A 15636-nucleotide genomic window follows, 5' to 3' on the forward strand; every position below is an offset into this window, starting at 1 on the left:
GCTGACATTTTGTGTGAATATCAATGATCAGGGTTGTGATGTGATGGGTGTTTAAGACCAGAAATGACATTTACAGATTAAAAAATTATATTAATAGGTTTTATATCATTTTAATGACATTTGTAACTCTACGTTGAGACCTCTAATGAAAGCTCAGACACAGAATAAAATACATAAATCTGTATTGATCACATTACATGGCTAAAAAGCTATGCAAATTAAATTAGCCATGTCGCATTTTTTCAATTAAGCAAATAAACTGAACAGATTTTCAGCTGCTTTTTAATTTGCCATGCATAAATGCAATGTAAATATAGTGACCCTTGTAAAAACAGGTTTTGTGCACAAGAGCCAGTCAATCCATCAACTTGGATTTACAAGTCATTTCAACTGTATTGACTAGTGATGAGTTTTTGACTTATGAACTTATAAAATAAAGTTGACATAATTAAAACAAATTCAACTAGATTTAATAGTTACAGCAACTCATTACTTTTATTTAAAATGATATTTGAAATGAATTGTAAATCCTAGTTTATTAAACTAAAAATTTTAAGTGCAAAAAGTTTTTTTTACAGTGACTTACAGTATTAACTACTGCACACAGTTTTGATGTTACATTTAAAGGAAAACGCCACTGTTTTCACAATATTTTACTATGTTCTTACCTCAACTTAGACGAATAAAATACAATGCGTGCACTTAATCTTTGAACAGCGCTTCTTGAATGTGATAACAATTAGCGTAGCCCCATTCATTCCTTAGGATACAAACAGGGATGAATTTAGAAGCTACCAAACACTTCCATGTTTTCCCTTTTTAAAGACTGTTACCCGAGTAGTTACTTGAGTAAGTATTGTGGCACAAAATAAAACTTGGCGATTTTTTAAGGTGGATAAAAAATGAGAACTATATTGTATGGCGGAAGAGCAGCACTTAGTTTGCAGCACTTCGACCTCGCCGCGCAGTGACATCATCACTCCTGACTACTCCCACTCTCGCTTAAACTTCCGTCAATATTACTGCGCCAGTCTTTAAATATGGAAAACATGGAAGTGTTTGGTGGTTTCTAAATTCATCCCTGTTTGGATCCTAAGGAATGAATGGGGCTAGCCTAAATGCTAACATATTCACGACACGTTGTACAAAGATTAAGTGCACGCGTTGAATAAAGATAGGTATGTATTAATTTGTCTAACTTAGTAAAATATTGAAAAATGGTGATTTTTCATTTAAAAAATTAGGTTAAACAATTTCAGCTTGTTTTTCTAAGTTATGTCAACTTATCACAAGTCAAAACTTAAAAAGTAGGTTAAGTTGTTAAAAATGAATGCTGCATTTTTTAAAGTGTACAGTGTCGTCAGAAAAAAAGTTTGTCTTTAAAAACTAATTAAATTGTATGCAATGAGAACAAACCCCTAGAAAACGGTAAGGTCGGCATTTACACTGCCCTTATAATGGCCTTCTGAGGTTTCCTTTTAATAGCTGTGTTTTAGGATTCGTAACTGCACCTTTGACAAAATTGCTCCAACATTTCATAAACCTGCAATTAAATTCTTTTAATCAAATCAGATCCATTTAGGCACTCGAGTAGCGAGTTGCTTTTGTGAATAAAACAGCATTTGATGCTGACTTTATCTCCATCTTCAGATTCATCATCTTCTCTATTCCCATTTCAGGTCAACAGACTATGGAACCACATACGAGAAGCTCAACGAAAAGGTGGGAGTGAAAACCATCCTCAGCTATCTGTACGTCAGCCCCAACAACAAGCGTAAGGTAAGATTTACAGCCGCACCCACAGTTTCTATACAGTATGTCTCCGTCTTTGCTAGCCTCCTTGATGTCTTCTTTTTACAAACGTGTTGAGGTATTTTTAAGGGGAGATTATGTTTATGTGGGCCTGGGGAGCGTTTGTGACCTTTTTAGAAAAGATTTCAACGGTTTTGGCTCACTGGTTAATTTGTCCTCTTGTAGTATTTAGTCTACAGGTCTTCACATAGAGATATAACGGAATTTAAAGTGTAATGTACTCATATTATTAACATCGCTAAGGCCTTTTTTACTTTGAGGTTTGATGAATTATGAACCGCAAGAAAGGGGGTTAATAAATTTGCAGTGTTTTAATTAAAGGCACTGGGAGGGTGGCTTGTATATATGGCTTGAGGTTCGGGGGTTTGAAGAAGTTTCTCTGTCCTTCTGTTTTAAGATATTTTTTCATCATCTTTACTTTATTAGGAACAGCCGTTTGGTACTTAATTATGACTATTATTTAATTAATAATGGTCCGTAATGAAGATACATTAGACACATGTACTGGTTAACACGCGGCACTGGTTGAAACTGTATGTAGTTTGTTCAGCTACTCATAAGTGGTTTAACTACAGTAAGCTTTCAAACAGTTGGATAGTATAAGATTTTATAAAAAGAAACTTATAAAAGTGGGAAAGTACACTCTAAAAAAATAAGTTGGTTCAACTTAAAAAAGTAGCTTATCTGGTTGCCTATAAAATTATGAGTTAATTCAACTTTTAGTTGACACATTTCTTTAAAAAAAAAATTCGAGTTAACTTATATTTTTTTCAGTTTTTCAAAATTATAAGGCAATATTTGTGAGTTAACACTGCACATTGAAAGGGCTTGAGTGGTTCCTTTTCCAATTTTGCCGAGCTTTGCATTGGCTGCACAATATATCATGGGTTTGATTTCAAGGGAGGACACGTACTGATAAAATGTGCACCTTTTAATGCAATGCAAGTCGTCCCTTTAGATAAAAGCGTAAAGCTAATGTAATGTTAATGTGTTTAAGTGGGTGATGGCTTACTTGTAGCTATTTTCTGGCACATAAACACTGAATAAATTAATGAATGAATAAACAGTGAATAAATGGCCAGTTGAAATTTTTTTTCTATTTTTCTCATTTGTTTTACATTTCGCTGATAAAGGTTTTCTTTGACTGTGTGATACCTTTCACTACTCTGTATAGCTTAGTAGTAAAACATTGCATTAGCAGCGCAAAAAGGTCATGGATTTGAACCCAGAGAACACATAAAAAAGAAGCTGATAAAAAATATACCTTATGATGCACTGTAAGTCGCTTTGGATTAGGACTGCAATAACTAATCGATAAAATTGATAATGACATTTGTTTTCAATGAAATTCATCATCCATAAATTGGTCTGTGACGTCACAAAAAGTCAGGCACTTTTTCTTCAAACAACGCGAGCTGCGCACTTTTTCTTCAAACAACGCGAGCTGCGCACTTTTTCTTCAAACAACGCGAGCTGCGCACTTTTTCTTCAAACAACGCGAGCTGCGCACTTTTTCTTCAAACAACGCGAGCTGCGCGCTCAAAGTCAGGCACTTTTTCTTCAAACAACGCGAGCTGCGCATGTTTTCTTCAAACAACGCGAGCTGCGCGCTCAAAGTCAGGCACTTTTTCTTCAAACAACGCGAGCTGCGCACTTTTTCTTCAAACAACGCGAGCTGGGTGCTCAAAGTCAGGCACTTTTCCTTCAAACAACACGAGCTGCACACTTTTTCTTCAAACAACGCGAGCTGCGCACTTTTTCTTCAAACAACGCGAGCTGCGCACTTTTTCTTCAAACAACGCGAGCTGCGCACTTTTTCTTCAAACAACGCGAGTTGTGCGCTCAAAGTCAGGCACTTTTTCTTCAAACAACACGAGCTGCGCACTTTTTCTTCAAACAACGCGAGTTGTGCGCTCAAAGTCAGGCACTTTTTTTTCAAACAACGCGAGCTGCGCGCTCAAAGTCAGGCACTTTTTCTTCAAACAACGCGAGCTGCGCACTTTTTCTTCAAACAACGCGAGCTGCGTGCTCAAAGTCAGGCACTTTTTCTTCAAACAACACGAGCTGCACACTTTTTCTTCAAACAACGCGAGCTGCGCACTTTTTCTTCAAACAACGCGAGCTGCGCACTTTTTCTTCAAACAACGCGAGCTGCGCACTTTTTCTTCAAACAACGCGAGTTGTGCGCTCAAAGTCAGGCACTTTTTCTTCAAACAACACGAGCTGCGCACTTTTTCTTCAAACAACGCGAGTTGTGCGCTCAAAGTCAGGCACTTTTTTTTCAAACAACGCGAGCTGCGTGCTCAAAGTCAGGCACTTTTTTTTCAAACAACACGAGCTGTGCACTTTTTCTTCAAACAACGCGAGCTGCGCACTTTTTCTTCAAACAACGCGAGCTGCGCGCTCAAAGTCAGGCACTTTTTCTTCAAACAACGCGAGCTGCGCACTTTTTCTTCAAACAACGCGAGCTGCGTGCTCAAAGTCAGGCACTTTTTCTTCAAACAACACGAGCTGCGCACTTTTTCTTCAAACAACGCGAGCTGCGCACTTTTTCTTCAAACAACGCGAGCTGCGCACTTTTTCTTCAAACAACGCGAGCTGCGCACTCAAAGTCAGGCACTTTTTCTTCATACAACGCGAGCTGCGCACTTTTTCTTCAAACAACCTGAGCTGCGTTCTCAAAGTCAGGCACTTTTTCTTCAAACAACGCGAGCTGCGCACTTTTTCTTCAAACAACGCGAGCTGCGCACTCAAAGTCAGGCACTTTTTCTTCATACAACGCGAGCTGCGCACTTTTTCTTCAAACAACCTGAGCTGCGTTCTCAAAGTCAGGCACTTTTTCTTCAAACAACGCGAGCTGCGCACTTTTTCTTCAAACAACGCGAGCTGCGCACTTTTTCTTCAAACAACGCGAGTTGTGCGCTCAAAGTCAGGCACTTTTTCTTCAAACAACGCGAGCTGCGCACTTTTTCTTCAAACAACGCGAGCTGCGCGCTCAAAGTCAGGCACTTTTTCTTCATACAATGCTAGCTGCACATTTACCAGGCACTTCTTCTCACCGCGTGATCAGCTTGGTTAAAAACAAGGCAGTGTTGCCAGGTGCTTTGCCTTTCAGAGGAGTTCAGAATACTTTTAAACTGTTTCTGCAGTTTGATGTTTTTCTGCGGTTTAGAAATCGAAGGATTTGTTTCATTAGTTGTTGGTATTTAAGCTGTGAATAGTCATTGGGATGCTTTTGGACTAACTTTGAATGACCATTGTGCTGGTTTTGTTACGCGGATCTGGCAACCCTGACAGGAACATGACGTAAGAAAGTGAGTTTGTATTTGTTTAATTGTTGTTGGGTTTTGTATAAATTGTATAAACCACAAACTAAGAATTTTTATTTTATTATTTGTATTATTTATTTATTGTTTTAAAGTAAAAGGGGGAAATCAAGGTTTTTATTACGGTTACAACGCATGTATATCACTTTCATTTCATAATGGCTAATTTATTTTGTAAATAATTAATAATGTTAAATCTCAGCAAGGTCTAAAGTCAAAGATTAAAATGAGTTTATTAATCTGTGGCAAATTTTCCTCAGCACATCCCAGAAGACTCAGTTCGTTTTGTTTATTTATATTTTGACATTTAAAGATGTTTTAAATAATTAAAAGCTGAACAAACTTGTTTTTATTTTAAATGTCAAAATCAAAAATAATCGTTAGTTGCAGCCGTACTTTTGATAAAAGTGTCTACCAAATCCATACATGTAAATGTAAGTCGTATACACCGTTTATATAACCGCATGTATATGTCTTTATTTCTATATGAATCAAAAGACATAGTGATGGACAGCAGCAATTCATGAAATTATTCAACACAGTATCACAAAATTACGTACCTATAGTCACATAAATTTTCTTTATGTCTTTTGCATGACACTGACACGGTTTTCTGCCTTTTTGCGTTAACATGTCATGCATTTATGTTTACGTGTCACTGTTACACAACTGTTTTGTCCTATTTTCTTACCATTGTCGCTTCGGTTTAGGGTTAGATTTACATAAAATTATTTCCTTACCCAAACCCAACTCTAACCCTGGTTTATGGTTTAAAAATCATAAAATATAAAAAATCATGAAAAAAGGTATAAACCAATACTTAAAGTGACATCCTAATGCAAACACCAAATCTAACCCTAAACTGAAGAGTCAATGGTTTGAACATAGGACAAACCAGTTAAGTAACAAATACATGACAGTGACATGACATGTTTACGCAAAAAGGCAGAAAACCGTGTCAGTGTCACGCATAAGACTTACAAATTTACGTGACTATACGTACATAATTTCATGATACAGGGTTGAATAATTATGCTATACTATGGCCTGGTTTTACAGACAAGGCTAAGTTAAAACCAGGACTAGGCCTTAGTTAAATTAAGTAAATATGCCTAAGAAAAAGACGTTACTAGTGTGTAGCTTGAGACAAAACAATGGCACTGGCATATTTTATGATGCATCAGTGTGAGTTATTTTTAGTTGAGACAACTCAAACACGTGTTTTAGTCTAGAACTACCCTTAAGCCTTGTCTGTGAAACCAGGGGTTTAAGTCTTAAAATAGTGCACAGGCTCTACATAATAGATAACAAACTTTCATATAGCCTGCAAAGTTTTCTGCAGAATTGGAACCCTCATATTTCACACGTAACTTCTGCTGCCTCCTTGAAATATTCATTTATGAAATATTAAGGCTATTTTGATAATACTTTCTGCTAACAATAGGAGTGTCGTAATCTGAGCTCTGTGTAAGACATCTCACCAACGAGTTTAAATTATTTAAATAGCAGGCCTATAAAAGGATTATTATTTTTCATAAAAGCAACAAAACTAATACTGTATGAACCTACTGTTACAGTACTGATAAAGCTATTGAAGTTACAGTAAATGTGTCGCTTCTTAATTTTCTCCGCAACACTGCAACTCAATCATGGCGCTCAATCATAATGTAATAATCTAGGCGCTTTTCTAACAGATGAATGTCTTTCTGTCTACAGATGCTGGTGATCATTTAGGGATTCGTGTTTCCCAGCAGTTCTGAACCGGCATATTTAATTACATTTCGTCTAGACTGTGCTGCGTGAATCACAAACGCATGCACAAACACCAACATCAACATCTGCTGAGCAAAACATCACATAACAGTTCACACTTTATGCCAATAGATCATCCCGGTCCAAGTTTTTATGGCTTTGTACACAAAAACATCCTTATAATATATCATTTTCTAATGTCTTAGTGCTGAATTTTACAGCCAGTAATGAAGTTGTTCACATCTACTCAGTCTATAAAAGGGGACATTTGTCAAGACTTTTTTAAGATGTCAAATAAATCGTTGGCGTTCCCACAGTTACGTATGTAAAGTTTTAGCTCAAAATAGCATTATAGCATGTAAAAATTGCCACTTTGTAGGTTTGAGTAAAAATGTGCCCTGTTGGGTGTTCCTTTCAATGCAAATGAGCTGATGAAATGCAAACACTGATCACCATAATGGTGGTTTGTTGAAATTGAAACTCAATTGTGCTGTCAATTATACTCTCTCTCTCTCTCTCATTTATTGGCAGTGCCGTGGTTGGATAGTGCATATTAAGTGACGATATTATTATAATAAGATCCCCTTCTGACATCACAAGGGGAGCCAAATTTCAACAACCTTATTTTTCACATGCTTGCAGGGGTTTACCAAAAAGTTACTGGGTTGTTTATTTTCACATTTTCTAGGTTTATAGATGCACTGGGGACCCAATCATAGCACATGGAAAAAGTTAGATTTTTAATGATATGTTCCCTTTAAACCAGCCAGACCTGTTGCTGGGTCATAATTACTGGACTCCATTGTAACCATAATAACAGCTTCAGGGCTAACAGGATCTATTTTGGCAGTTTTAACATTAGCTAGTATTTGAAAACAACAATTTCTATGTCAAACAAGAGATGATTATACTTGCATTTAATTGGTGAGTTGGGTATTAAAGCAGGGCCGGTCAATGCAGACCATATTTCTAAAAATCTATAATAATTTGTAAGGTCTTGTGCGGTGGAGGTTTATTAATCCATTATTTCAAATTGGTTGTGTTCTTGGTAACACACCATCCATTTTCTATTGACAAAACAGTAGAGACAGACTACGAGGGGGTTTTATCAATACATTTCTTTTACTTTATAATCCAATAATGTTTGAGACGGAAGATCTTGTGCGCCCTCACGTGGAACTACGTTTTTGAAATTTTTGCGGCTGCGTGGCAGACCCCAGCTTTTGTCTTTTAGGGTTTTGGCACATCTACAGTTTCATTTTCGCCTCTACCATCTACAATCTGCTGTGGCTGCATTTTCTGCCGAGCACATTTACGCCGTCCCTGCGGCGCTTGAGAATCACCGGCCGGTGCTTTGGCTTCTACCTCAGCTCTGATCTGTCATCGCTTCCATCCTGTAATTATCTACCACCCTGTAATTATTTTAGAGAAAGCCCATCATATTGTAGTCCAGTGTGACAAACGGTTCTGCAGGGTGAATTAATTTTTCCATCCCATTACACTCCTGACATTAACTAATCTCTGATGGGACTTCGGCTGACAAAACAAATAATTTGGACCAAATGGACCAAAATGTGGCACGTTTTGTGGTTTGCTGATCCCACGTGTTTAATTAAAAAATCTGTATTCTACTCCTTAAAGCTGTTGGATACTTGACACTAAATCGTGTGTTACGCAAAATACATATTCAGATAAAAGCATTGGTGATTTTTTAACATTTTTGAATCTTAACATTTTTTAGAAGTGGAGGTTATTGGCCAAAAAGCTTGCATGCACTTAGAGGGTTTTGCAATAAAATGACTAAAGTAACATTTGTAAAAATAAAGCATTTCAGTTACTGACCAATAACCTTTTCATTGCCATTAAAGTTATATTACTGGACCTAAACATAAGATCCTGATGTTGCCAATTTCTTTTTTCTTTTCCAACTTTTTTTTTATTTAAGCCATGTGCAAACATTGTAAACAAAACTTAAACAGCCCGCATAAATGCACAAATTACTCATCTTTGTTTTCTTTGCGCACAAAATTGTTTTCGCCACTTCATAATATTATTATTGAACTACTTCTTGATTGTAGGGGTGCGCTGGGCAAAAACAAATGCGGGGTTAGTTGTGACACGGACAGTTTACATTGTTGCACACTGTTGAGCGTTTTGTATTTCGGGTATTTTTTCCACGCTGCCAAAAGACGATCTCCCGCAAATTATTGTAAATGTATCATGTTTTTCCAGAGAGTAATTAACGAACAAGTGTTTTGGTGGCATTTAAGTATATTTTTTCATCATGTGTTTTTTTCGGTTTCTGAGTTGGGTGTGTAAGATACCAAATCCAATGCTATGTCATCTTAATCAGTGTCTTGTTGACTTAAACATAGCATCGTTTTGAAATATGTCTGCAGCTCTTAGTAACTTTTTTGGTGAGCTTGAAAATATTTCGACCCAGCTGGGTTAATTGTAACGCTGTGTTACAACTAACCCCTTAGGAATTACAATATGAAAACAGCTAACGTTAGCATAATTCTTGCCGTTGTTTTAAATAGGCTACACACGAATGATTGCTGGCTGCAAACAAAATAAATTTGCCTGTCTTATCAAAATCGTGTGTCAAATTTTTTTGTTCATATCTTTAATATTGATTGAGTAAGGTCACGTCAAATAATTAAATCATAATGAAATTAATGGCTAAAATCAGACTTTGATTTTCATTATCTCAGAATTTAATTTTGAAACTATAGTATGGTTATTACAGACTGGGTCACATATAAAAAAAATTTTTTGTCATAATTGTGCTGCTTTTTTCACATATTTAGACATTTATATCCATTTATAATTGAACTATTGTTAGAAAAGGGCTGGATGAATGAATACAGTGTGGATACCTGTCTATTATAGACAAATATATAAACAATATCCACTTCAAGTATATAGACAAAGTAGTATTGAAATATTTGCCTGCAAACGTAATTTTTATCAAGTGTTACAACTAACCCCCTGCCTGTTACAATTAACCCCACCTATGGGGTAAGTTGTAACGTTTGCACTTCTGTCACGTTGGGTGTAATTGTCCAAGAATGGTAAGTACTAGAAACAAACTTCAAATGTTCATTTGTAGCAGAGATGTGTGTGTTGCTTGTGTAAAAATATAATGAATCAAACTCAAATATTTTTTGAATGATGGAGCCAAAACCAAAAAGCATTAGATTGTGCCCCGCTCTCCCCTACTTATTTTGTCTATGGGACAGTCCCACATGTGTTCTGAAGACAATCGAAGGACTAGGTGGTTTAGAATGACACAGCCGTAAGTGATTTATGATAAAAGTGTAATTTTGAACTAACCTTTAAAGTAGTTTTTGGCTGTAAGCATATATATTGTGAAACTTAGCCAAGATATAGATTAGGAGTTAGACTCAAGTGCCCTAAACTCATGACTGAACCCTTGACTTATGTCACTGTAAGCTGATGTTTCAAGATGACTTATTTTTCCACAGGCAAAGCTTCAGATTTGTGTGGAAAATGTGGTTATGATTATCTATGATGTCCTTCTGGAGACAGTTGAGTATATGTGCAGAAGCCTGTCAAGCTATCAGGAAGATATAAGGTGGTTGAATCAGCAGACTTTATTCACATTTTCTGCACTGATTTTGAGGAAAAAATTTCAGAATCCTGTGTATTAAAATATTAAGCAAGCTCAGTCTTTGAAACCCCAGCTAAGGTCATTTATTTGTGATTTACTGTTTTCTACATAAAATCATTATACATAATGTAAAGAACATTCGGTGAAAAATAACCTTGATATATGTTATATTGACTGAGTAAGACCATGTCAAAGATTGAAATCAATGATCGAAAATGCTCTGAATCTCATTATTAGATTATGACTAGAATTTCACACAGGGTATGTTACGTTTTTGTTAAGTGGAGTGGACTACAACCTCATTTATTACTGAAAAAATATATATATATATTTATGTTAATTGTACCAAAAATTTAGTTAAACCATTTCAACTTGATTTTATAGGTTACGTCAACTTTTCACAAGCCAAAACTTAAAGGAACAGTATGTAAGAAATTTATATCAATTAATCATAAAATGGCCCTGATATGCAACTAGACATTTAAAAATCATTTTCATTTCAAATACTTATATCACTGACAACAGTGGTCTGGCCAGGATATTGTCATTTAGAAAGTGGAGTTGCAGCCCTCAACTGATGTTTATGTTGTCATTTTGTGTATTGGCCACTAGTTGGGTGATTGCAGTACCAGTTTTAGCCACAAGTTTTGTTATTGCAATACCAGTTTTGGCCACAATCCTACATACTGTTCCTTTAAAGGTTGAATTGACTTGCAAAACCAAGTGGTTTTAACTTCATGATGCATTTTTAACAGTGTGATAACAATCAAATTAGCAAAATAAATAAAGAATATTTATATACAACTTTTTTTTAAAAGATACACTGTAAAAAAGTTGGTTTAACCTAAAAACAAAGTTACCTATAGTTGCCTTAAAATTTAGCATTAAATCAACTTAAAAATATTAGTTGACACAACAATTTTTTAACAATTTTTGTAAGGCAACCAGGTAATTTACTTTTTAAGTTTTAAGTAAGAACCAACAAAATAGGTGGTTTAACTGAAAATAAAAAAGTTACCTTTAGTTGCCTTAACCTGATAAGGAACACTGTGCCGTACACGGCACACCCCCTCCCTTGCACGTGAGGCTGCATTACGTCATTGTAACTTTGAAGCATTAAATCTTCAAAATATACGGTCATGCGGCACATCGTTGTAAAGCTTAGACTTTCGGGATTCCATTAAGCGCACACAGAAAGCATAATATGATTTTTAGCAGTCATAAAACTGTAATCTAGTTGTTAGTTACCTGAACCGGGCGGCGCCGATTTAGGATATTTACTTACCTTCAAAATCTTTCCTTTATCCGCTTCGGTGAAATTGTCTAAAACAAATTGTTCATAAATCTCCAAAAGTCCAAGGAAATGGAATATCCAAGCCTTTTAATCCAAAACGATTTGTTCATCTCACAATCTTGAAGTTTCTGACCGAATTACGATATAAATAGTGTATACAATAAGTTCACTAACAGACATTCGTTCGAATCTCACTTTTCATTCATGATTTATAATGAATATATTCGGATGTCATGTTTATTGTGCAACGTCTGAGGAACAAATGCGCCCCCTTGTGGAATTTCAGCCGTTCCATAAGAGGCTACAATTTTGAGTTGAATCGACTTAAAAATATTAGTTGACACAACAATTTTTAAACAATTTTTGTAAGACAACCAGGTAACTTACTTTATTAAGTAAGTTTTATGTAAGAACCAACAAATCTTTTTTTACAGTGGCCGTTTTTATGGTTACCCAATGTATGGACAATAATTCCTTAGTTTTAGCAAAACATTTAACACTATGCTCAACAGGTTAATTTGGACTGTTTTTCTTAAAGGTATTTTTGCGCATTCGTTTTTCTTACTGATATCTGGATAAAACAGGATAAAAGGCCACAAGTATAAATCAGCTAGGTTAGCTGAATACATTTATTAAAGTCCATAGATATTACCATCAGTTCTTATCGCTAATACTTTCTCAAGCGGATGAGACCTGTTTTCTGTTTTGTTCGGCAAAAAGCCTATACTGTACTTAAAGTCCATGTAAAGTGATATTAAATATGTTCTGAGTTTGTCACACAAAATGTGTCATACATCAAAATACCCACCAAGTAAATGAAATAAGTTATAAAGATCTAGGAAAAATAAGCAGCATTCCCTTCTCTCAAACACTGGGGGCGTGTCCGCTGTCGGCACTTACCACTTTACGGCTACAACCTGAATGGATGTTTGCAATTGTGTAAGGGGCGGGGCCATGCTCTGTGGCTCCAGTGCATCATCAAGCCACTGTTTAAGCCCCGCCCAAACAATCCTGAAAACGGAAATGTCTCCACAATTCAGTCTTTGTAATGTGTTTCAGGAATATCAGAAAAACCTTAACACAGACTTTAAAATCTAAACTATTTATAATTACAGACTAACCTCTTTCTCAAAATTCAAATAAGATACAATGTTGGCATTGTTGTTAATGTAATGAAAAAATGCAACGTCTGAAAGTCTCTTAATAAGCTTATTTTGAGGGTATATCATCACAAGGTGCTTTGATAAGGTCTTGCTTTTCTTCTGGGGATTAAAGAAACCATGGCTACACAAGGAGAGCAGAGCTTGTCCTTACACACACACAGACACACACACACACACACACACAAATAGCCACCATTAAATAATGAAAGGAAAAGTGATTTTGACAGTCGGTTCTACTCCAGGGCCTCGGACTGTAATTGTTATCACAGGAGACCTTTCATTCAGATAAAAGAGTATAAGAGACTCAACTGTCTCTTAGCAGTGTGTGTAAAAAAAATTGCTACTTTCTCCTGGTAACGTCTAAGCTTGCTTATTGGCCTATACCGGTTTCAGCTGGTCCTCCGGTGTGGACAAGCCTGTTCCATCCGGTTTAATTGAAAGGCAGCTGACCAGCTGAAACGGGTCCTACATCCCTCCAAAACTCGCCATCTATCCGAGAGAGTCAATTTCCTTTCCACTAGAAGTTTGTCGGCTTCTTACTTTTTTATAACCGTGTTGTTGCATTCGTTTGCATTCGTGTGTGCACCCGTGTGTGCTTTGTCACTGTAAAAAAAAAAAAAAAAAAACGATCCAGGCTTTATGAGTGCAGATTCGCAATAACTAGCAGGTGGGTAGATTTTGCACTCCGTCCCAAAGGGGCTCTCCATGTACTTTCATGTTGAAAGAGCACTATTTATAGCTTTTGGTCATCACAAAAGTGCTCACTTTTAAAAGCAAAACAACTATTAAGCACCCACTTTTCTGTAGTACACAACACAAATGCACTCTTGGGAGCCCTGGACCGGTAGTGACCTCATGATAAAAGGCATTAGGACGAGTGCAAATGGCTACGGCAGTTAGCATCACTAAACCCAAGTTGAGATTCAAACGTAGGATTCACTGGAAGCTTTTAATGATTTTTCTGCCATTGGTGCTGAGTGGTGAAATTAGAGTGCTAATTATACAGTAGCGTTTATTGCCTTTGTAATGGAGCGAGTTTGTATCAATTGAAAGCACCTCTTAGCATAGCATTTTTTGGATGATATCTGGGCAGAGATAACCGAACTTCGGCATCGTAAATCTGACAAATACTGCAGAGATTCGTATAGGAACCAGCAGCCATTTAGATGCGAGACACGCACTGCGGCTATAAACGTTCAGATAGATGCAAATGGATCTTTATTTCATCATTCACTTTGTGAGGAAGAAAATAGAGCCCAAAATCAGAAACCACTAGGCATCATGGGTAAACATTACTATTGGCTTTCCAATTGAAAGGGCGGCTCTGATTGGACGAGCTCTGGTGGGGAAAGACTCACAAAGGGAGCAGAAGTGAACGATAAAGTTGAACATCTGTTCACCCTCAGGCATCATTTCAAAACGCCTGGAATGAGAAACAACAGCGAAACGGCAGAGAGGTAAAAAATTAGGGTTAAAAAGCGAGAGAGATGACGAGGTTGTTTTTCTCATTTGCACATGTTGGCTGTTTGCCTCTTGTGTTTTACTCAAGTAAAAGTTTTTTTTTTATTATTTATGAATCTATTAATTTTTCTTTTATTATTTATGCTTGTTATAATTTCATCCTGACCGCCGTGCATGCTCACTACTAAGAATATTCATAAGAGATCTTTATTGCATCAAAGCTCCCATAGTATGCTTCACATGGGCCTAAACATTGATTCAATAGCAATTAAATGCATACACAACAGACATAACTGCACATCTGTTTCTGGATCCATGGTGTATGTACATAAAAACGGCTCATTCTAAGGTAATAAAAACAATACAGTTCATTATGTAAGGTCTTTATACACCACTGATCATATAGTTATGTGTATTATATTGCATTTCTATCAGATCCTTCTAAAAGTTATACATTGCACCTTTATAGGAGCAGTATTTACTGTTTTTTGACGTATCAGTTACTCAGAAAAACAGCGCTATAGACGGTTTCATTTGACGCATGCACATTGTCAACCGTTTCGTACTAAACTTAACCTCTGGTCTTTGTTTGTTTAATGGTCTGGCTAGTGGCTAAACCATCATGTGAAGGGAGGTTTTGCAGCCGATCTGTAGTTAAAATTGTTTACATTATATAATACACAATTTACACAGTAACGTTAGCTCACTGTAGTTTTTGATACGCTTTAGCTATGATTTAAACCAGGGGTCTCAAACTCAAACTGGCTTGGGGCCATTTCTAAGACAGACATTTCATCGGGGGGCCACAAAGCTATTTTAACATGAAAAAGGACTATATTTCTGTAAATGTCATGTTTATTTTCTATTATTTAATGTATAATAATAATACTTGAAAATATATAAGCAGTGGTTTTATCTTTTTAAAATACATTATTTTATAAAGTAAGTAAATATTTTCTTAACTTTATCTTAACTAAGACCTATTAAAACCTTGCACTAAACTAACAAATGTAATTCCTCTATACATTTATAAACTATTATAAAAATTACCAGCAGTAAGGGTTTCTGTTTTGATTTATTTTGGATTGTTTTCAGTCATACTATTGACTTCATTATGTTCTTTGTTATTTCAGTTTTAATGAATTTTCTATTATATGTGGGAAAATATTAATAAGTGAAAGTGATCCAATAACT

At 36.1% G+C, this 15636-nt stretch overlaps 1 protein-coding gene across 4 annotated transcripts in view; it reads left to right on the forward strand.

Annotated features, from left to right (window-relative positions):
• The window catches only part of sorcs1 (sortilin-related VPS10 domain containing receptor 1), a 212648-nt gene that overhangs the window by 102088 nt on the left and 94924 nt on the right, over nucleotides 1–15636 (forward strand). For all 4 annotated transcript variants that reach the window (XR_010546715.2, XR_010546714.2, XM_065295393.2 and 1 more), the window contains exon 3: nucleotides 1680–1779. Coding sequence is in view for 2 of the 4 variants with exons in the window: in XM_065295393.2 (XP_065151465.2) it covers nucleotides 1680–1779 (100 nt within the window). In the remaining 2 variants the exon portion in view is untranslated. The remainder of the gene's footprint in view (nucleotides 1–1679; nucleotides 1780–15636) is intronic.

This window comes from Paramisgurnus dabryanus, chromosome 4 (assembly GCF_030506205.2).
Source record: "Paramisgurnus dabryanus chromosome 4, PD_genome_1.1, whole genome shotgun sequence".
NCBI classification, from domain to species: Eukaryota; Metazoa; Chordata; class Actinopteri; order Cypriniformes; family Cobitidae; genus Paramisgurnus; species Paramisgurnus dabryanus.